Here is a 21,938-nt window from a genome sequence, read left to right as displayed (position 1 = left end):
ACGGAGACTGCTCTGTCAACAGAGAGGGGGATGGCCTGAGGTCTGGATGGTGTAGCGGGTGGTAGGGCCCAGGAGGACCCAGGAAAGGGTCTCAGGGATGCAGAACATCCTACTGAGGGTGTTTGGGAGTCAGTGCTCAGGTCACTCTGGGTCACTCAGGTCATTTGCCAGCCTCTGTCATAATTATTGCCATATGAGAGTTCCACCTTTCCTATGACATATTTTATATATTTCTATGAATGGCCTACTTGTTTGTATTTATGAATTTATGTTTAAAGGATGGGCGGGGGTGCTCGAGAGGTCCCCAGGAGATTCCCTCTGGGGAGAGAGGGGCCCACCCCTTCCCAGCAGCCCTCTGAGCCCCCTGATCGCTTGGCCACAGCCCCTGCCTGGAGAAAGCATCCCCCTCGGAGATATATGGATATCAGAAGAAACCTTTCTCTGTCACCAGGACAAATCCTGTTCTTATTTGAACCAAGGCCAGTTTTCCTAATGAATGCAGGGAGGACAGCACAGACCAGTGAAACCAGCAGATAATCCATAAGACTCTATCCCAGAGCTGGGAAATCTCCTTCCCTGCCAAAACTTTTCCTGAAAGTTCCTAAGAATGAGGCAAACAGTTTAAGTCTCTCTTGCATTGTCCTTTTAGTGAAAGAGTTCAATAAGGAAGGAGAGGAAGTGGAGCAGATGCTTAGTTTCCAAGCTGGAAAAGTGGCCCGTGGTTAACCAAGACTGGATGTAAAAGCACAGGTAGCCACGGGTCCAGGTGAGCCGGTCCTCTGATGGCATGGCTGCTAATGCCAGCAGATGCTCCCGTCCTCTCCTTTCAAAGACTGACTTCTTCTGGTCTTTCATTCGTTAAAATAAAATTGACAGGGCATCATCCAAGAAGCTCTACACTTTCCCTTCCCTGGATTTCAGACTCTAGATTCTGCTGAGATTTGAGCTTCACGGTGAACACATTCTTGGTGTGCTTGCTGCTGAGGGGTGTGGAGGACAGAGAGATGGTGAAATGGCAAAGTGGCTCTTGAGCGTGGGTGGGGGAAGCCCCCACATTTCTGAGTCAGTGCCACCTGGACACTACCCTTGGAGCATCCTGCTGAGGTGGCCATTCGGGTTTTCCTTCCTTTCCTTTTATTCCACTGTTTCTGAATCACGAATAAAGATCCAAGGCAAACAGCACATTCAGATCCCCAAGCTCTACACCTTCAGTGTGACCAGGGACGTGCACCACTTCAGGCTCATGCAGGACTCACAGACTTTGGACCTCAGCTAAGGGACCTGCTTCTCTTCAGCACATGGGGCTTGTTTGTGTTGGGGTCTGAGCCCTGAGCACATGGTCAAGGAGACCCCCAGGTCTTTCTGAACAGAGACAGCTGGCCTGGGGGCCTCCCTCTCACTGCATGCAAGAGTCTGTTAGGGCGGCTGTCTTGCTTCTAGGTGTTGGGAAATTCAATTTAGGTCCCTAAAAATGAAAAGCCCCAGGACATCTCCGTGGCTTGGGATCCACAGGAGAGCATCATTGATGCTGGGGATATCTTAAACATGTAGAAACCCGCAGGACTACCTTAGACAGGGCACGGGGCACAGCACCTGGGGATGCAGAGTGGAGAGTTCACCACTACAGCCTGGAATCGCCTCTGTGATGCCTTCTTCATGATACTTGGCTGCCTTCGCGGCTGGAAGGCTGACGCCCAGATCCCAATGTGGCCACAGGCTAGCAGCTTGCTTCACCTTCCTGAACTGCAATTTCTCCATCTGAGCCTTTCTCCCAAGAGGAGTGTCCAGGCTCACTTAGCCCATATGGGCCAGAAACCCCGCACGGTGCCCGGCACACAGTAGGCCCTCGGCAGATGCTGCCCCCTTCTGCCTCCACCACCCTCCTGGGGCTCCCTCCTGAAACAGCCTCCCTCAGCGCCTTGAGTCTTGCACCCTAACAGGCTCTTGCATGCAGTGAGAGGGAGGCCCCCAGGCCAGCTGTCTCTGTTCAGAAAGACTTGGGGGTCTCCTTGACCATGGGCTCAGGGCTCGGACCCCAACACAAACAAGCCCCGTGTGCTGAAGAGAAGCAGGTCCTTTAGCTGAGGTCCAAAGGCTGTGAGTCCCACATGAGCCTGAAGTGGTGCAGGTGCCTGGTCACACTGGAGGTGTAGAGCTCGGGGATCTGAATGTGCTGTTTGCCTCGGACCTCAAACATCTCACAGGCTGCCTGGAAGAAGGTGGAGCAGACTGGGGTTAATGGTCAGCAGCAGCAGCATCCCCACCACTGGGGCTACCACTTTTAGGCCCTTACCATGGGCCAAACACTGAGCCGTGTGCTTTGTGTAACTTCTAAGCACACTTACCTCATAGGGTGACAGCAAACACTCGAAGAGGTGCCTGGGCTTGGCACATAGTAGCTATTGCTACTATTAGGAATGTTGTTTTGTCTTTGTTTTTGTTTTGAGACAGGGCCTCACTCTGTCACCCAGGCTGGAGTACAGCAGTGCCATCATAGCTCACTGAAGCCTCAACCTCCCTGGGGTCAAGCAGTCCTCCCACCTCAGTCTCCCAAGTAGCTGAGACTACAGGTGTGCACCACCAAGCCCAGCCAATTTTTTGTATTTTCAGTAGAGACTGATTTTGCCAAGTTGCCCAGGCTGGTTTTGAACTCTGGGGCTCAAGCGATCTGCCCACCTCAGCCTCCCAAAGTGCTGGGATTTCAGGCGTGTGATACTGCGCCCAGCCATTATGAATGTCAATATTGACATGATCTTGTTGTATCCTCATGCCCACACTGGGAGAGGTCTGATTGTCCCCATGTTCCTGCTGTGGAACCACATGGAGGAGGCCTATGTCATCCCAACAGCGCAGAAGCACAGCCTGAGTCTCTTCTTTGGCTGAGCCAAGGGCATGCTGGAGAGGCCTGAGAGAAGAAGGAGCAGCCCTTGTGACCAGCGCCTTTTCAGTTCAGAAGGAACGTCTCCTCTTGTTTACGTGACTTGGCTGAGCTTGCTACTTCTGCTTTGAGAGTCCAATACCACGATCAAGACTTTAATTATCCCCAATTTACAGATGATGAAACCACATTGGGCAGGAAAGAAAGTCACCCCAGGAGAGCGAGTTGGACCTGGGCACTGGCTGAGGACAAAGTGGAATGATAATTTGGGATGTAGCTTGTTAAGGAGCCTCACAAGTGTTCTTGTGATCCAGGTGTTGAGAGGATAGAGCAGAAAGGTTGCCTGGGAGATGCAGGTAGGGTGCACTGCGAGAGTAGGAGAAATTAAAGAGAACATGCAACAAAGCCTTGGAACACCGGGAGGGGGATGGACCACCCGGTTTTGTGCTACGGGAGAAGAGAGCAAGAAAAGGAATCTGTGTTCAATCCTGGCAGCCTGCAGGAGAAGCAAATGCCCTTCATTTTGTTCATCAGCGGCGAGACTGGCATCCCTGTAGCTTTGGGAAACCAGGCTAGTGTGGATGCCAGCTCACTCCAGCGGGCCTGACTGGGAGACCTTGGGCTCGGGTTCTGGTCTGGGGCTCCTAGGCCTGATGGGAGGACAGTTCACCCCAGGTTTCCTGTACTTCAGCTCGTATCCAGATGATGGTAATTGTTGAAATGAGAGACTCAAAAGAAGCTGGAACCTGAACTTTCTTGTTGTCCCATGTGGACAGCTGTGTTCAGTTTCGGGTTCTACCTCTTGCTGTCTGTGTGTTCTTAAGAACACACTTAAGCCTTTCTGAGTCTCATTTTCTTCATTTATAAAATAAAAGACATAACATTTATGCCAGATATTGTCCTCAGGATTAAATGGGAAAATGAGCAAGCCTCTTGTGCATTCCCCTGGCATCCAGTGGGTGGAGGCCAGAGAAGCTGTTAAACATCCTGCCAGGCACAGGACAGCCCCCATCACAAAGAATTGACTGGATCCTGATGTCAGTAAGGCAGAATTGAGGATCCTTCATGTGGGGGAAAAAGAATAAACTCAGAAGCTTGGCAGATCTCAATTCAAACCCTGGTTGTATCACCTCTAGCTGAGTGACCTTAGGCAGGTCTATGAACTCTCTGACACTCGGCCTCCTCATTGGTAGAATGAGGTAGATAAAAATGCCAAGCTCACCCAGAAATAACCGCATGCATATATGGTCAACCGATCTTTGACAAGGTCATCAAGGATACACAATGTAGATTCTTTTATTCCTTTACTTTCTTAATAGACTTGCTTTCACTGTACTCTAAAAAAAATGCACAACATAGAAAGGAAACTCTCTTCAATGAATGGTGTTGGGGAAACTGCTTGAAAAAGAATGAAATTGCACACTTGTTTTACATCATATACAGAAAATTAGCTCAAAATGCATTAAAGATTTAAATGTAATATCTGAAACCATGTAAATCCTAGAAGCAAACATAGGGAAAAATCTCCTTGCCATTGGTCATAATTGGCAATTTTTTTTTTGCTATAACACCAAAGCACAGGCAACAAAAGCAAAAATAAATAAATGGGACTACATCAACCTTAAAAGGTATTACACACCAAAGGAAACCATGACAAAATGAAAAGGCAACCTACAAAATGGAAGAAAATAGTTGCAACCCATATATTTGATAAGGGGTTAATTGAAAATATATGAGGAATTCACACGACTCAATACCAAAACTTAATAAATACATCAATAACCCAATTAAAAATAGGCAAAGTACCCCAATGGACTTTTTTCTCCAAGGAAGACATACAAATGGCCAGCCAGCATATGAAAAGGTGCTCAACACCACTAATCATCAGAGAAATGCAAATCAAAACCACAATGAGATATTGCTACATAGGATAGGACAGCTGTTATAAAAAATGACAAGAGATAACAAGTGTTGGCGAAAGCATAGAGGAAAGAGAACCCTTGTACACTGTTGGTTGGAATGTAAAGTGGTATAACGTTCATGGAAAACAGCATGGAGCTTCCTCAAAAAATCAGAAGCAGAACTACCATACAATTCAGCAATCAAGTTAGAATGTTGAAGAGAGATCTGCGCCCCATGTTTATTACAACACTATTCACAATACCCAAGATATGGAAACAGCCTAAGTGTCCAGCAACAGATGAATGGATAAATAAAATATATATAAACAATGGACTATTAGCCATTAAAAAGAAGAAACTCCTGTCCTGGATAAACCTGGAGAACATTACGCTAAGTGAAATAAGCCAGACACAGAAAGACAAGTTTTGTATGATCTCACTTCTATGTGGAATCTAAGAGAGTCAAACTCATAAAAACAGATAGTAGAATGGTGGTTGCCAAGGGCTGGGGGTGGGGAAAATGGGAAGCTATTAACCAAAGGGTGTAAACTTTCAGTTATAAGATGAACAAATTCTGGAGATTTAATGTACAGCATAGGTGGTAATGGATGTAATAAATTTGATTGTGATAATTGGTACACAATATATACATATATGAAATCATCACATTGTATGCATTAAATATACACAATCCTTGTCAACTAAGTATTTAAAAAATTTATTCTTAAATGCCTAGGTCATAAGAATTCTGATAAAGACAACAACATACATGAAGGGACCTACTACACAGAAGGTCCTAAATAGGTTCGTTTTGTTTTATTTTATTTCAACTCTGGCAGATGTAGACTTATTGCAAAAGAATGTAGAATACACTTGTGCACAAAGCATTATCTATATGATGATTAAATATCCTGCATACATGCCATGCCATTTCTATTCCTCATTCAATGGATAAAAAAAGCAGAACCAGCCTTCTGGTGGTCACAAAACATTTTGACATGAGAAAGGCTGATCATGAGCAATTTGGCAATGTACAGCCCAGAGCATGCATGCCCTTTGACCCACAGCTACCATGATGTCATGTCTAGCGATTAGTCCTAAGGAGATGATCAGAGATGTGTAAAGAGATTTCATTCTAACAGCATCCTCTGTAGTGGTATATGTCAGGGGCTGGCAAACCATGTCCAGAGGAGCAGGCTGCATCTAGACCACCACCTGTTTTTGTAAAGTTTACCAGAACACAGTCATGCCCATTCATTTACAAATTGTGTATGGCTTCTTTCCCTGCAACAGCAGAGTTGAGTGTTGCACCAGAAACCTATGGCCTGCAGAGTTTAAAATATCAACCCTTTGGCCTTTTATAAAAAAAGTTTACTGACTCCTGGTGAGTACATTAAGAAAAAGTTAGAAAAACCTAAATCTTCAAGAGTGGAGAATTAGAAAATAAGACATGTTGTATATAAGACAAACTGTTTGTGTGTGTGTTTATTTCTAAATATATTATTTTGAAATAATGTTGTCGACATATGTTGCAGGTCTTAAAAATTGTTCAATATATAGTGTTAATCAAAAAACAGCAAATAGTAAAATGTAGACAGAACGTGATTGTGCATTTTGTGCACACACCAACAGAAAAGGGTGCTGGGAAACCTGTGGACCAACATACTAAGTGTGGTTCTTTTGATGGTGGTTATCATGGATTTTTAAAAATCTTCCTGGTTTTCCGTACATTCTGACTTTCCTCTAATGAGTATGAATAAATACGTATTTCTTGAGGAATGTGAAAATAACTTTATCTTCCCAGATTTCTCATAATTGAAAATGTTGGAATAAATGGTCCTGGGACAGATCTTTCCACTGAGAAGGGCAGAAGGGAAACCCTGGGGATTCAGCTGGGTTTCTGTTGCATTTCTAGTAACACACAGTTGTGAAAGGCCAGTGTTGGCCACTCCCCAGGACAGTCTGGGGTAGAGGAGGCCAGGATTTAACTACTTGAGGTACCAGGGAACAGATGTGGCCACAGCCCTTCCCGACTCACTGTTTTCCCTTCCACAGTCCCTGTCTTCTCTTCACTGATGCACATAGATGCTTGACCAGAGGAGAGATTTAGTTTTCATCCGAGGATTATCTGTTATGTTGCAGTTCTGAAATTCCCATAATGTTTAAGCTAGAACACAAGTGATTTCATTATCTCCAATGTGTATGGCTTGATATAAATATATTCCATTATGTAGCACCTTAAATCCAGATAAAACATAAGGAATTTCTATTCCATGTTTGTATGATCAATGTTAATAATATAAGAAAATCTAAAAAGAAGCTATTTCCTATATTACAGTATGAAATAAATATGCTGAATGATTTGTTTTGGGGGGTGGAAAGGTGTAAGACTGAAGAGGGTGCCTGTGGGGAACAGTGATAGGAGTCCTTTCTTAAGGGTTGGGTTTTACATATGTCTTTTAAAATAGACGATATCACTAATAAATTATCTGTGGGCATCATGAAAAAAGTGTATAATGTACAACTTTATGAGCTTGACAGTTGGTGAAAACTTTTCTGTTTAAAATTTTATTTGGCCCTCCCCAAAAGAAATGTTTATTTATGAGTATTAGGATAGTTCCAGTAGTAATGCCTCAAAAGAACCAGGAGGTACAGTGTTGTCTAAAATGTGGACTCAGGAGCCAGACTGCCTGGCTGTGCAATTAGCCTTGTCATTTCCTAGATATGTGGCAAGTTAATTAACTTCTCAGTGTTCTTAGCTGTAGAATGGGGATAATCACAATATACATCTCAGGGTTATATTAAAAACTGAAAAAGTTAATTTTGTAAAGCACTTAGAGTGATATCTGGCAAATAAAAGTGTTTATAAAAGTAAACCCTATGAAAGTGTTTACTCATTAAATACAATAATCTGAAACCATTAGTGATTTAAACATTTGTGGCTGACTTGGTAATGTTTATGAAAATAAATACTGTCTTTATAATCTTTGACCTTATTTTACTCCTAGGAATTTATTGTCCAGGAAACATTTTCACAGGCAAAAATATTACTATAAAATCATGTTTATTACATCAATCTGTGCAAAACGAAAAAATACACAATTAAAATGGCCATCAAAAGGAGTATTGATTAAATGAATGATAGTAAATCCATTCATTAGTAATCATATTATCCAAAAAGAATGAGGCATATTTATGTGACACGGGAAGATCCACAACTAATGTTAAATGGTAAAAGATATAAAACGTTATGCCCAATAAAATACTTTCTGTGAGAGAATATGTTAATTTATGCAAGTGGCGCCAATGTGGAGGGTTTATGCTAATTTCATTATACCTCACAGACAGACCTGGGCTCTCCCACTCATCATCTATGTGGCCTGGGGTAAGTCATTGAACTGCTGTAAGCCTCAGCTTCTTCATCTGTCAGGCAGTGATACCCTGACTACTCTGCAGGGTAACTCTGAGATTTAAACGTGATCATCCCAGAATATGCCTGGCAAACAGTAGGAGCTCAGAACTTGATGTTTTTTTCCTACAGCAACTGCTGTAGGGGATAGTAGCTAATGGAACATGTTGGTAAATCCTTATATATAGCAAATATTGTAGAAACATAACTACATGCTACTATTTTTTCAAACCCTCCCCCCACCCTTTTTTTTTCCCCTGAGACAGAGTCTCACTCTGTTGCCCAGGCTGGAGTGCAGTGGCACCATCTCGGCTTGGCTCACTGCAACCTCTGACTCCCGGGTTCAAGCGATTCTTGTGCCTCAGTCTCCCAAGTAGCTGGGATTACAGGCATGTGCCACCATGCCCAGGTAATTTTTTTGGTATTTTTAATAGAGATGGGGTTTCTCCTTGTTGGCCAGGTGGGTCTCCAGCTCCTGGCCTCAAGTGATCTGCCTGTCTCGGCCCCCCAAAGTGCTTCCTCAAACCTCTTCTATCCAGTAAAACAGCCTCACTGGGTCCATGGATATCATGTGGCTGCCTCACATTTTTACTTTATAAAAGGTCATCCTGAGGCATGTGAAAGCATGAATGAAAACACTTTAGGAACAGGGCCACAGGTTTGCATGAGGCTTGTCAGTGCACCTCCAGGATGAAGACCAAAGGAATTGTGCAATTTCTAGTGGAATCATTTACACTTAAGATCTTATTTATTTATCAAAAGACTGCTTGCTGTGAGGTAGGAATTCTTAACCCCAATTTGCAGAAACTGAGACTTTGCCTGACACCACAGAGCTAGGAAAAGGTGGGCATAAGATCCTCACCAAGTCTGACTTCCAAAAGAAGATTTGAAAAGAAACCTCCTTGCTACCTGCCAAATCTCTGTAGAGCCAGCAGCCATGTTCCCACATGAAACAGGACAATGACAATAGCACCAGGAATACCTAGTCCTGGTCAGATGCCCTCATGAGCTCAACTCCACAGGATGGGGACACCGGGCCCTGCTTAGGGGAAAGGAAGGGGGTTTGTAGAGGAAGCCCAGCCAGCCAAGCAACCAGAGATGGGAAAAACCCATTGGGAGGAACTTGCTTGCTCTAGCTGGGCTTTGCAAAGAACAGGAAAAGATGAGTCTGCACAGACAGAAATGGTCTAGAATGGCTGAATGTTTCATGTAGAACTTTTATGATTAATACACTTGTACCATTTCTTAGAATCATTTGCTTATTTAATTCCAGTGTATCAAGTGATAATTTTGTTGATATTTAGAGGCCCCTCAGTTAATTTCTGTGCGATTTTTGATTATATTTAATAAGGAAAATAATATGAAATGTCTAAGAAAAAAAGAAACAAAGCCAATTATTCCTGAGAATGTTTAAATTTATTGAAGTACACTTGTTAATTTTTAGTATAGAACCTACATTTCATAATAGAAAACCTTGGACTTGCCAGTGGTAGCTGCTGGAATGAGGTGTTTGTCCAGTACATCCAGAACATTGCCACAGATTAACTTTAGCTCAGTCTCAACCTGAAAAAATAAAAATAAATTTAAAAAAATCAGATCGTTGAAGTCTAGAAATTCTGTAAATTATTACACATTCTATGTACCTCTGTTTTTGTGGAAGAGAGCTTAGTGTTACAGAGAATTCGTTTCCCTCTCCAAACTCCCTTCCTCCCTTTTGACACAAAAGCAGAGAAAAGCTGCCTCTCCCGTTAGCAAAAGTATCTTTTCCTTTCCGCACGCAATTACTGCCTCTCCGTTAGCAAATGTATCTTTTCCTTTCCGCACGCAATTACTGCCTCTCCGTTAGCAAATGTATCTTTTCCTTTCCGCACGCAATTAAGTGCTACACACACACACACACCACCCCCCACCCCAACACTCCCTCACAGTCCAGTGGAAGAATCACCAATGACTGAAATTAAACACCGATGCTTCTCGGTAAACACTGGTCAATTACATGAATATTTCACAAGGTAGCAACTATTGTGTCCATTTACTTGGGAAAACAGAAGCTAAGACATTAGCTGAAAGATCATCCCCTTGAAAGAACTTAATAAGCAGAGCTAGGATTTCAAGCCAGGCAGGGTGCAAGGGACAGCACAAAATTCAAACCCAGGCAGTTTGCCTTCAGTACTTATATTCCTAACAACATTCAACAGGCAATCCCTTTAGGGGAAGAGATCCAAAACTAGTTAAGATACCAAAAATCTGTGGACCAAAGTAACTATTGCCACTCATTTATATTCATGTATAATGCTGAAAATGTACGCCACCTCTTAAGGCACATACCCAGTTTAGTTTTTTTTTTTTTTTGAGAGGGAGTCTCACTTTGTCACCCAGGCTGGAGTGCAGTGGCATAATCTCAGCTCACTGCAACCTCCACCTCCCGGGTTCACGCCATTCTCCTGTCTCAGCCTCCCGAGGAGCTGGGACCACAGGCGCCTGCCACCACGCCCAGCTAATTTTTTTGTATTTTTAGTAGAGACGGGGTTTCACCATGTTAGCCAGGATGGTCTCGATCTCCTGACCTCGTGATCCACCAGCCTCGGCCTCCCAAAGTGCTGGGATTACAGGCATGAGCCACCACGCCCAGCCTATTTTTTGTTTTTTAGACAGAGCCTTCCCCTGTCACCCAGGCTGGAGTGCAGTGGCCCTATCTCAGCTCACTGCAGCCTCTGCCTTCCAGGTTCAAGCAGTTCTCATGCCTCAGCCCCCTGAGTAGCTGGGATTACAGGGGTGTGCCACTGTATCGGGTTAATTTTTGTATTTTTAGTAGAGATGGGCTTTCACCATGTTGGACAGGCTGGTCTTGAATTCCTGGCCTCAAGAGATCCACCTACCTCGGCCTCCCAAACTACTGGATTATCGGTGTGGGCCACGTGTGGCCCAACTCTACTATTTCAATGAAGCTCCTGTACCCTAGGTCATCACTGACTTCCCAGTTGCTGAATCCAGTTGTCTTTACTGAGTTGGTCCTTAATTTAACTTTCTTCTGCATTGAAGCTACTGACTGACCACAGCATTTTGAAACTCTGTTCCTCTTATTACTGTGATTCTAGTTTCCTTATTTTTCGTCTTATCTCTTAAGTCTGTGGCTTCTCAGACTTCCTCACAATTCATTGCATATTTTAAAAACTCAAAAATATAAACCTCCTGAGCAGTTCAAAAATAACATACCTTTGAAATTTTTTAAACTTTTCGGAGTTGCAAGAATAGTTCAGTGATCACCAGTTGTTACCATTTTGCCATATTTTCTTTGTCTGTGTGTCCCTCCCTTTCTACCTGCCCCCACATATATGTATATCTATGAATATTCATGTTTTTTAACTTTAATAAATTTTCTCCCTCTACAATTTGAGAGTTAACTGCAGATTTCATAGCACTTTACCCCTAATTTCTTCTATATGTCTGCTAAGAATAAGGGCTTTTTTTTTTTTTTTTTTTTTTTGAGAATGAGTCTCACTCTGTCACCCAGGCTGGAATGCAGTGGCACAATCTTGGCTGACTGCAACCTCCACCTCCTGGGTTCAAGCGATTCTCCTGCCTCAGCCCCCCAAGTAGCTGGGATTACAGGTGCCTGCTACCATGCCTGCCTAATTTTTGTAATTGTAGTAGAGATGGGGTTTTGCCATGTCGGCCAGGCTGATCTCAAACTCCTGACCTAAAGTGATCCAACCTCCTTGGCCTCCCAAAGTGTTGGGATTACAGACGTGAGCCTTCATTCCCGGCCTCTTTTTCCTTTTGTAATTAACAAGTGATCTATGGAATGATAGAAACAGTGTGAATATTCTGTCCCATAATAATCTTTACTTAATGGTTGCATCTGGATTGCCCCTTGCCCAAATCAAATATTACTATAGTGATTAGAAAATGGAGACTTTTCTATTTTTTCTGTATTTTTTCTATATTGTCATTCTTCTGTAAAGATTTTTTTATACTCCTTTTTTTTTTTTTGAGACGAAGTCTCACTTTATCACCAGGCTGGAGTGCAGTGGTATGATCTCAGCTCACTGCAACTTCCGCCTTCCAGGTTCAGGCGATCCTCCTGTCTCAGCCTCCAGAGTAGCTGGGACTACAGGGATTCGCCACTGTGTCCAGCTAATTTTTTGTATTATTAGTAGAGATGGGGTCACACCATGTTGGCCAGGATGGTCTTGATCTCTTGACCCCATGATCCAGCCACCTCGGCCTCCCAAAGTGCTGGGATTACAGGCGTGAGCCACCGCGCCTGGCCCTATACTCCCTTTTTACATTTTTTTTCTTTTGAGATGGAGGTTCACTCTGTTGCCCAGGCTGGAGTGCAATGATGTGGTCTTGGCTCACTGCAACCTCCACCTCCCAGGTTCAAGCAATTCTCCTGCCTCAACCTCCTGAGTAGCTGGGATTACAGGTACGTGCCACCACACTCGGCTGATTTTTATATTTTTAGTAGAGATGGGGTTTCACTGTGTTGGCCAGGCTGGTCTTGAACTCCTGACCTCATGATCTGCCCGCCTCAGCCTCCTAAAATGCTGGGATTACAGGTGTGAGCCACTGCACCTGGCCCTTTTATTTTTTTTCTTTCTTTATTTTTTGAGACAGGGTCTTCCTCTGTTGCCCAGGCTTGAGTGCAATGGCATGATCATGGCTCACCACAGCCTTGGACCCTAGGCTGCCTCAGCTCACTGCAACCTCTGCTTCCCGGGTTCCAGTGATTCTCGTTCCTCAGCCTCTGGAGTAACTGGGAGTACAGGTGCTCACCACCATACCTGGCTAATTCTTGTATTTTTAGTAAAGATGAGGTTTCACCATGTTGGGCAGGCTGGTCTCAAGCTCCTGGCCAACATGGTGATCCACCTGCCTTGGCTTCCCAAAGTGCTTCATATTGTTAGCCCTAATTCTAGTCGAATTCCATAGCATTCTTCTTCTTTATTTTTATTTTTTTATTTTTGAGATGGAGTCTCTATCTGTCCCCCAGGCTGGAGTGCAGTGGTGCGACCTCAGATCACTGCAGCCTCCACCTCCGGGGTTCAAGCAAGTCTCTGCCTCCGCCTCCTGAGTACCTGGGATTACAGATGCCTGCCACCATGCCCAGAAAATTTTTGTATTTTTAGTAGACACGGGATTTCATCATCTTGGCCAGGCTGGTCTTGAACTCCTGACCTTGTGATCCACCCGCCTCAGCCTCCCAAAGTGCTGGGATTACAAGCGTGAGCCACCGCGCCTGGCCACATTCTTCTTTCAGTTCATATTTGGATATCCTTTTTTTCTACAGTGAGAACTCTGGTAACAACATAAATAAATGCAGTCATTTGTTCGGTTGTACAATATATGCATAATGAAAATTAGAGTACCAATAGTGTTTACACCTACAAGCCTACTAAGTTTGATTTAATATTTCTTTGCAAGTTTTTGTGTGCTTACATAGAGGCCACTAAGGGTGTGCAGTCTAAAATTACTTAAGTATCTTTTTCTTACTGGGCGCAGTGGCTCACGCCTGTAATCCCAGCACTTTGGGAGGCCAAGGCGGGCAGATCATGAGGTCAGGAGTTCGAAACCAGCCTGGCCAACATGGTGAAACCCCAGCTCTACTAAAAATACAAAAATTAGCCGGGCATGGTGGCGGGCACCTGTAGTCCCACCTACTTGGGAGGCTGAGGCAGGAGAATCGCTTGAACCTGGGAGGTGGAGGTTGCAGTGAGCCGAGACCACGCCACTGCACTGCAGCCTGGGTGACAGAGTGAGATTCTGTCTAAAAAAAAAATCTTTTTCTCTTATATCTTTTTTCTCTTTCTCTTTCTGTGGTAAAGTTATTGGTGTAATAGTCAATTAAATTTATGTATTCCTATTGTATTCAGTTATACTTCTCACCCCTCATCCTTGTTGATTTTATTTTAGTTTTGGAATATATTAAACATTAATATGGTTCAAAAGGAAAAATCTACATTTTATAATTGCAGTAATATTTGAATTAGGGAAGAAAAAAATGGATGATGAAACCGTTGAGGTTTTACTCAGAAGGTATACTGAAAAGTCTTATTTCTTGTCCTTCCCTTCCATTATCGTTAGCTTTTAGTTTATCTTAGTTGTCTTCATTTTTGCAGGTATAAGCAGATACATATTATATATATATTCTCATTTCCCCTTTCTTGTACAAAAGATAGCATAGTATCCATGCTGTTGTACTTTTAAATACTCTTCTGTATCTTGTTTTTATAGAGATTTTTCTTATTTTTATAGCTTTGTTTAGATTCCATAGGTTTGGGGCCAATATCTTATGTCCGAGCATTTAGGCTGTTTCCAGTGTTTCACTTTCCCAGATAATGTTGCAACCAATAACCTGTGTGTTTGCTTTCCATATTACTTATGGAGATGTACCATCGGGGTAACTTCCTGGAACTTATACCTGGCATGTCTAAAACAGGGCATCGTTTTCCCAAAACTTTTTCACTTTCATTTGCCAGTATTGAATGGCACTGTTATCTGCCCTATTACTTATGCAGAAATAAAGGTATCATCATTTCCTCTCATATCTAGTTTGTCAGCAAATGCAAATTATGTATTCTTAGCCTTTCATTTTTTTCTACCTTCATTTTCTTATAGATCTTCTTAGTTGGTTTATTATACTAGCCTCCTAACTAGCCTTATTTCTCTCCTAATACTCCCTACTGCTAATAGACATGTCTGTCATAAAGCCAAATATTTGTTCATTTCACCCAGACCTTCCTTTGTCCAGACCTTCCGTTTCCTGGCCTCTACCTACTTCTCTAGCCTAATCTCTAACCACTTCTAACCATAGTTAACTACCTGTAGATTCCCCAGACATATCCTGTCCTATCAAGCCTCTTTTGCACTGGAATGCCTTTTTTTACCTTCTACATTTCCTGCTTTCTTTGTTTCTTTTTTTTCTTTTTTTTTTTACCATTTTTGTGGAGAATGGGGTCATGCTTGTTACCAGGCAGATCTCTGAACTCCTGGGCTCAAGCGATCCTCCTGCCTCTGCCCACCTAAGTGCTGGGATTACAGACATGAGCCAACGCGTCCAGGCCACATTTCATTTTAATAACTATCAAGCAAGACTTTTTGCTAGGTCAGATGTAGTTCCCCTGTTTACCCTTACCGTCCTGCACTTGCCTACGTTGACTTGTCTTTTTTCCCTGAGACTTTGGGCTCCTAGGGACAGGGCATTCCTTCTATTCTGCTTTCTTGGCACAGCCTGGAGCATGGTAGACACTCAATAGTTCGTGAATATATGAATAAACTTCATCTGATTACAGATCTCTTTTTAAAAAGTCTCTTTGGTATTGATTTACATGTTCACTGCGAAAAATCCAAACTGCACAGAGGCATACATAAAGTGAATGTTTTCCATTACCCCATCTCAGTTTCTAGTGGGAACTATGGTTAATAGTTCAATATTGGCAAGAAAAACACAAAATGGATTTTCCAGTTACTATAGAATAAAAATGTTCACTATTTTGTTCTTATAGATCATCTCTTTTCCTTTAGGCAATGATAGTAAGAAATGCTAAAGATACAGCTCATACAAAAGCAGAACGGAATATTCTGGAGGAAGTAAGGCATCCCTTCATTGTGGATTTAACTGATGCCTTTCAGACTGGTGGAAAACTCTGCCTCATGCTTGAGTATCTCAGTGGTCAGTACACAGAGTTTGGTGTAATTATTTGCATTTGCTCCAGAAACTGGTTCAAAATGTTATTTTTCAATGGAAAAATACTTTTTCCCATTATGATCAAATAGTGCTTAAAATTGATGAGTACACTGAAGTACAAAATTCAGATGTGACCAAATGTTTCTATTGGCAGACAAATATAGAGGAAACTGAAGATTTTTTCCCTCATCTATCAAATTGTATTTTAATTCCTTCATAATCAGTCACTTAACAGAAAAACAAATACCTAAGTGATGCAGAGCCATCAAATTGTACTGGGGTAAGATACTGTAATTTAAATAATTGAGAGGATTATTTAACATACTATTTTTGGAATTGAGTCTTTAAACATGAGTTTTTAGTTTAATGTAGCCTTTGTGATGGGGTATATAGCTTATAATGGAAATCATCCACATTTTCCAGGGCCTACCACCTCGTAGGAACTTGTTGCTTCCATATCATTTCTAGATCACAGGTATCTCTTGTTTTTTTTGAGGTGGAGTTTTGCTCTTGTCACACAGGCTGGAGTGCAATGGTGTGATCTTGGGTCACTGCAACCTCTGCCTCCTGGGGTTCAAGTGATTCTCCTGCCTCAGCCTCCTGAGTAGCTGGGATTACAGGCATATGCCACCACGCCCAGCTAATTTTTGTATTTTTAGTAAAGATGGGGTTTTGCCATGTTGTTCAGGCTGGTCTCGAACTCCTGATCTCAAGTGATCCACCTGACTCAGTCTCCCAAAGTGCTGGGATTACAGGTGTAAGCCACTGCACCCAGTCACAGGTGTCTATTTCTAGCAAACACAGTTCAGTTCTCTGAGAAAGATTTTGCAGTAACATGTAACATGGAACAGAAAGGTGCAGAATGAAGCAACTTTTTTGTGAGTATTGCCATTGGAAAATTTTTTTTTTTTTTTTTGTGAAGATGGAGTTTTACTCTTCTTGCCCAGGCTGGAGCACAGAGGCGTGACCTCAGCTCATCACAACCTCCGCCTCCCAGGTTCAAGCGATTCTCCTGCCTGGGCCTCCCATTTAGCTGTGATTACAGGCATGCGCCACCACACCAGGCTATGTTTTTGTATTTTCAGTAGAGCTGGGCTTTCACCATGTTGGCCAGGCGGGTCTTGAACTCCTGACCTCTGGTGATCTGCCCGCCTTGGCCTTCCCAAGTGCTGAGATTACAGGTGTGAGCCACCATGCCGTCCTAGAAAAACTTTATTTTAACATAATTTCATACTTAAAAAGTTTTAAGAGTAGTATAAAGAATTCCTATGCCAGGCTCAGTGGCTCATGCCTGTAATCCTAGCACTTTGGGAGGCCAAGGAAGGTGGATCATGAGGTCAGGAGTTTGAGACCAGTCTGGCCAACATAGTGAAACTCTGTCTCTACTAAAAATAGAAAAGTTAGCTGGGCATGGTGGTGTGCTCCTGTAATCCCAGCTACTCGGGAGGCTGAGGCAGGAGAATCGCTTGAACCCGGGAGGCGGAGGTTGTGGCGAGCAAAGATCGCACCACTACACTCCAACCTGGGCAACAGAGCGAGACTCAGTCACGAAAAAAAAAAGAATTCCTATATATCTCTCACCTGGATTCCCCAAATGTCACCATTTCACCACATTTATTTTGTTTTATCCTTCTATGTATATGTATATATCTGTATACATATATACACGCACGCATACATAATTTTTTGAACTGTTTGAGAGTGATACAGACATGATTTCCCTTTACCCCTAAAATTTCAGTGTATGTTTTCTTTCTTTTTTGTTTGTTTGTTTGAGATGGAGTATCACTCTCTCGCCCAGACTGGAGTGCAGTGGCGCAATCTCGGGCTCACTACAACCTCTGCCTGTCGAGTAGCTGGGATTGCACGCATCCACCACCACGCCCGGCTAATTTTTGTATTTTTAGTAGAGATGGGGTTTCACCACGTTGACCAGGCTGGTCTCGAACTCCTGACCTTAGGTGATCTGCCCGCCTCAGCCTCCCAAAGTGCTGGGATGACAGGTGTGAGCCACTGCACCCAGCCTATTCAGTGTATATTTTCCAAAATCAAGGACAGTGTCTTACATAACTATACTAAAATGATCAGAAATAGGAAGTTGACATTGATGCAATTATAACTCTCCTTAGTTTCCTTTAATCTGGAACATTTCCTCAGTCTTTCTTTGACTTTCACGATGTTGATATTTTTGATTAGCACAGGCCAGTGAGTTTGTAGAATGCTTTGGGTTTAGCTGATGTTTCCTTAGTATTAGATTCAGGTTATGCAATTTTGGCAGGACCACTGAAGTGACATTGTGTCCCCTTAATGCATCAGATTAAGAGGTACATGATATTTATATCTTTGTCCTATTACTTGTGATGTTAACTTCGGTCACATGTATAAGGTGGTGTCTGCCGATTTTTTCCCTGGTGACATTTTTGCCTTTGTAATTAATAAGTATCTTTTGAGGAGATACTTTGAGATTATTTAACTATCTTCCATCAGACTTTCATGTTCACTTTTGTTGTTGTTGTTGTTGTTGTTGTTGTTTTCTGAGATGGAGTCTCACTCTGTCACCCAGGCTGGATTGCAGTGGTGGGATCTCAGCTCACTGCAACCTATAACTCCCAGGTTCAAGTGATTCTCCTGCCTCAGCCTCCCAGGTAGCTGGGATGACAGGCAGGCACCACCACACCCAGCTAATTTTTTTAGTTTTAGTAGAGATGGGGTTTTGCCATGATGGCCAGGCTGGTCTTGAACCCCTGACCTCAGGTGATCTGCCTGCCTTGGCCTCCCAAAGTGCTGGGATTACAGGCGTGAGCCACTGCGCCCGGCCCACATTCAGTTTTGACATCCATTGATTCTTGCCTGCAACAATTAGTTGTGATGTTTGCCAAGTAACTTTTCTTACTCCATCATGCCTTCTTCATTTATTACTTGGCATTCTGCTGTAATAAGGAACTTTCTCTTCTTCCCCATTTAAAAAATGTATGTATTCATTTATTTATCTCATTGTGGACTTAGGGATTCTGATATCATTCAATGTGATGTAACCTTTCATTATCATTATTTATTTTGATACTCAAATTGTGCCATGTTTTTTACTAGGCCACTGCCAGGTTCATTCTGTTTATTTAAGGGTTCTGAAAATACAAAATATGAGCATTCACTAAAATTAGGGAGGGTGATTTAATTGTAGACTATCATTTTTCTACTTATGGGTAAAATGTTAAAGGGTCTTTAATCAAGATTTTTTGTTTAAACCTCACATCTGGAATCTACAAATATTTCAAAGTTTGTAGATATAACACCTGGAATTCCAAGCCGGTTCTAGTTTTTGAACACATGTGTGTTACAGAAGAATAAGAATGCTACTAATAATAGAATCGTGAGGACTTAGTTTTAAAACCTATAATTTTTAGGATTTGTTTTTCATTTTTAAGGGGATGATGTCTTTTAATTATGGTTAGAAGGAAAGCACAAACTCTCTTATTAGAAGTGGGTTGGAAATAAATATTGTTTTATTTCTTTTTTTTCCTTTTTTTTTTTTTTGAGATGGAGTCTCGCTCTGTCACCCAGGCTTAAGTGCAGTGGCACGATCTCGGCACACTGCAAGCTCCACCTCCTGGGTTCCCACAATTCTCCTGCCTCAGCCTCCCCAGTAGCTGGGACTACAGGCACCCGCCACCACGCCCGGCTAATTTTTTGTATTTTTAGTAGAGACGGGGTTTCACCGTGGTCTCCACCTCCTGACCTCGTGATCTGCCCACCTCGGCCTCCCAAAGTGCTGGGATTACAGGCATGAGCCACTGCGCCTGGCCATATTGTTTTATTTCTAATGTTTTTTTCTTTTTTTATAGGAGGAGAGCTATTTATGCAGTTAGAAAGAGAGGGAATATTTATGGAAGACACTGCCTGGTAAGTGAACTTTTTGTGGTTGCATAGATTCAGGTAATTACAAGCAAAGCCCCATTCCCACTATGGGCAGCCACATGATTCAGTAAATTGAGCTGGAGCCAGTCACTCACTCAGGACCTCAAGGGGGAGAAGAAGTTTTGGGACTGGGCAGCTATGGAGGTCACATCATTCCTTTGCCCTTAGGCTTGAGTGGAACGCTCTTCACACCAGTTGCTCCTAACAGAACCATTCTCATTGCTGCTTTCTTTCCTTGAATTGGTAAGCTGCCTGCCTTGGCTGTGGGTGAGTGTGGTTTTCCCGTGAACCTTTATGTGTGGAGCAATGGAAATTATCAGAAATCATCTCTTTTTTTAGGCTTTCTATTTCTCAAGGTGCAGTCTTAGGGAGGTGATAAGCCGGGGCATATCATCTGTGGATTGATTATATAGTCAGGATGGGATTTACCCTCCTATTTCTAAACATGTCATCTGCTTCAAATTAAAAATATGCACATCCTTTTGTGAAGCAACAATATTGGGTCACAATAAATCAGTTTATCCTACACATTAATTTAATAGAAAACAACACTTAAATGTTTTTTTCTACCTTAATTACCAAAACTGCATTCCATTGTTTAATTTCAGGCCTTTTCTAACGCAGAAGCTGCATTTCAGAGCCTTAGAGATGAAGTGCCCTTTTTTGGAGGAGGCTCACTGAGCCGTGTTGGAGGCTGTGTTTGTGGTCGTGCTGGCTGTGAAACTGCCTCAGTCCTCTGGGACACACCCTCTCCATCCTGGAGTAATCTGCAGGATTGCAACATTGTTATGCAGCCAGTATTGCAGCGCCTTGTGCTTTTCGAATCCAGACAGGGTTGATTCAGCCCTTTATTCTTTTGAGGTAGATAAATTTGAGTGTCACACAGTTTATAGTTGTGGGCTGGCTGACAGGAGGGAGGGCAGGTACTGTGGGCCTAAGCTGTCTATAAATATGTAGCTGTATTAAGTAAGGGATGAGTGGGCTTCTGAGGGTCAGGTTATAAGACACCTTTTGAAATCAAGACGATCTCTGAGAATAATTAAGTTCCTATTTCCTATGGGATTTTAAAGTTGAGGGTGGATGGGAGAAATTTGCTTTGAAATGATTGACTATTAGCTTAATTCCTACACAGACAGAACAAAACATGACCAATGGCCGTTTAGCATATTCCGGACATCTTTGCAATTTTAGCAGTATGTTCTAAGGGCAAATAAAGCACTTCATAGTTTCACTAAAATGAGTGAAACATAAATGTCCCCATGCCTTTTGGCAGCATCCTATGCTATCTCTTTTTCCCATACATCCCCCTACCCCACTAATTTGGTCTTTGGTGCATGTCTGTTTCTTTCCAGGAATTTTGCTCCATACATAAACTGCTTTGGATAGATTGCACTCTTTTTAATTTTATTAAATCACTTTTGTTTCCAGCTTTTACTTGGCAGAAATCTCCATGGCTTTGGGGCATTTACGTCAAAAGGGGATCATCTACAGAGACCTGAAGCCGGAGAATATCATGCTTAATCACCAAGGTGGAGACATACCGTAAACAATTCTATGTAAATAATCATCTTAAAATCCTCCCACACAGGTCATGGCCATTTTCAAAGCCCCATACTCATCTCTCTATTTTGTATATTTCCTCCCTCAGAATTCATGGCATCATAGTACTTGGTGATGTTTTAAGTCTTTAGGTAATTACGCTTGGTGAGAGTAACAGAAGTTGAGGGTAATAGTCGCTCAACTGCCTTTTTTAGTTTAATCCTTACTCTTTATAGTTTTTCATGTTTTTGGAATCCTTACATCAAATGTTGTGTAATGTTTTAGGCTGTAAAAGCCAGTGTAAACATTAATTTTGGCTTGTTACTTAAATTGAAAAGTGAATCTTAATTATACAAGTTGAGTTTTAATAATGAGAATATGTAAATATTGGCTGGGCACAGTGGCTCACACCTGTAATCCCAGCACTTTGGGAAGCTGAGGCAGGTGGATCACCTGAGGTCAGGAGTTCAAGATGCCTGGCCAACATGGTGAAACCCCATCTCTACAAAAATACAAAAAAAAAAAATAGTAGCCGGGCATGATGGTGGGTGCCTGTAATCCCTGCTACTCAGGAGGCTGAGGTGGGAGAATCGCCTGAACCCAGGA

General features: G+C 42.5%; 1 protein-coding gene across 8 annotated transcripts in view; it reads left to right on the top strand.

Annotated features, from left to right (window-relative positions):
- Nucleotides 1-19,725: 19,725 nt before the first annotated feature.
- The window catches only part of LOC129016569 (ribosomal protein S6 kinase beta-1-like), a 32,492-nt gene continuing 30,279 nt past the window's right edge, over nucleotides 19,726-21,938 (top strand). For 5 of the 8 annotated variants that reach the window (XM_063655451.1, XM_063655454.1, XM_063655455.1 and 2 more), the window contains exons 1-2: nucleotides 19,726-19,778; nucleotides 21,222-21,322. In XM_063655451.1, coding sequence (XP_063511521.1) covers nucleotides 19,735-19,778; nucleotides 21,222-21,322 — 145 coding nt within the window. In that variant the 5' untranslated portion in view covers nucleotides 19,726-19,734. Of the gene's footprint in view, nucleotides 19,779-20,447; nucleotides 20,655-21,221; nucleotides 21,323-21,938 lie in introns of those variants that run through there. The other 3 variants (XM_063655452.1, XM_063655457.1, XM_063655456.1) reach the window with 3 other exon arrangements.

Source organism: Pongo pygmaeus, chromosome 19 (assembly GCF_028885625.2).
Source record: "Pongo pygmaeus isolate AG05252 chromosome 19, NHGRI_mPonPyg2-v2.0_pri, whole genome shotgun sequence".
NCBI classification, from domain to species: domain Eukaryota; kingdom Metazoa; phylum Chordata; class Mammalia; order Primates; family Hominidae; genus Pongo; species Pongo pygmaeus.
Note: the sequence above shows the minus strand (reverse complement) of the source record. Positions and strands in the feature narration are given on the sequence as shown.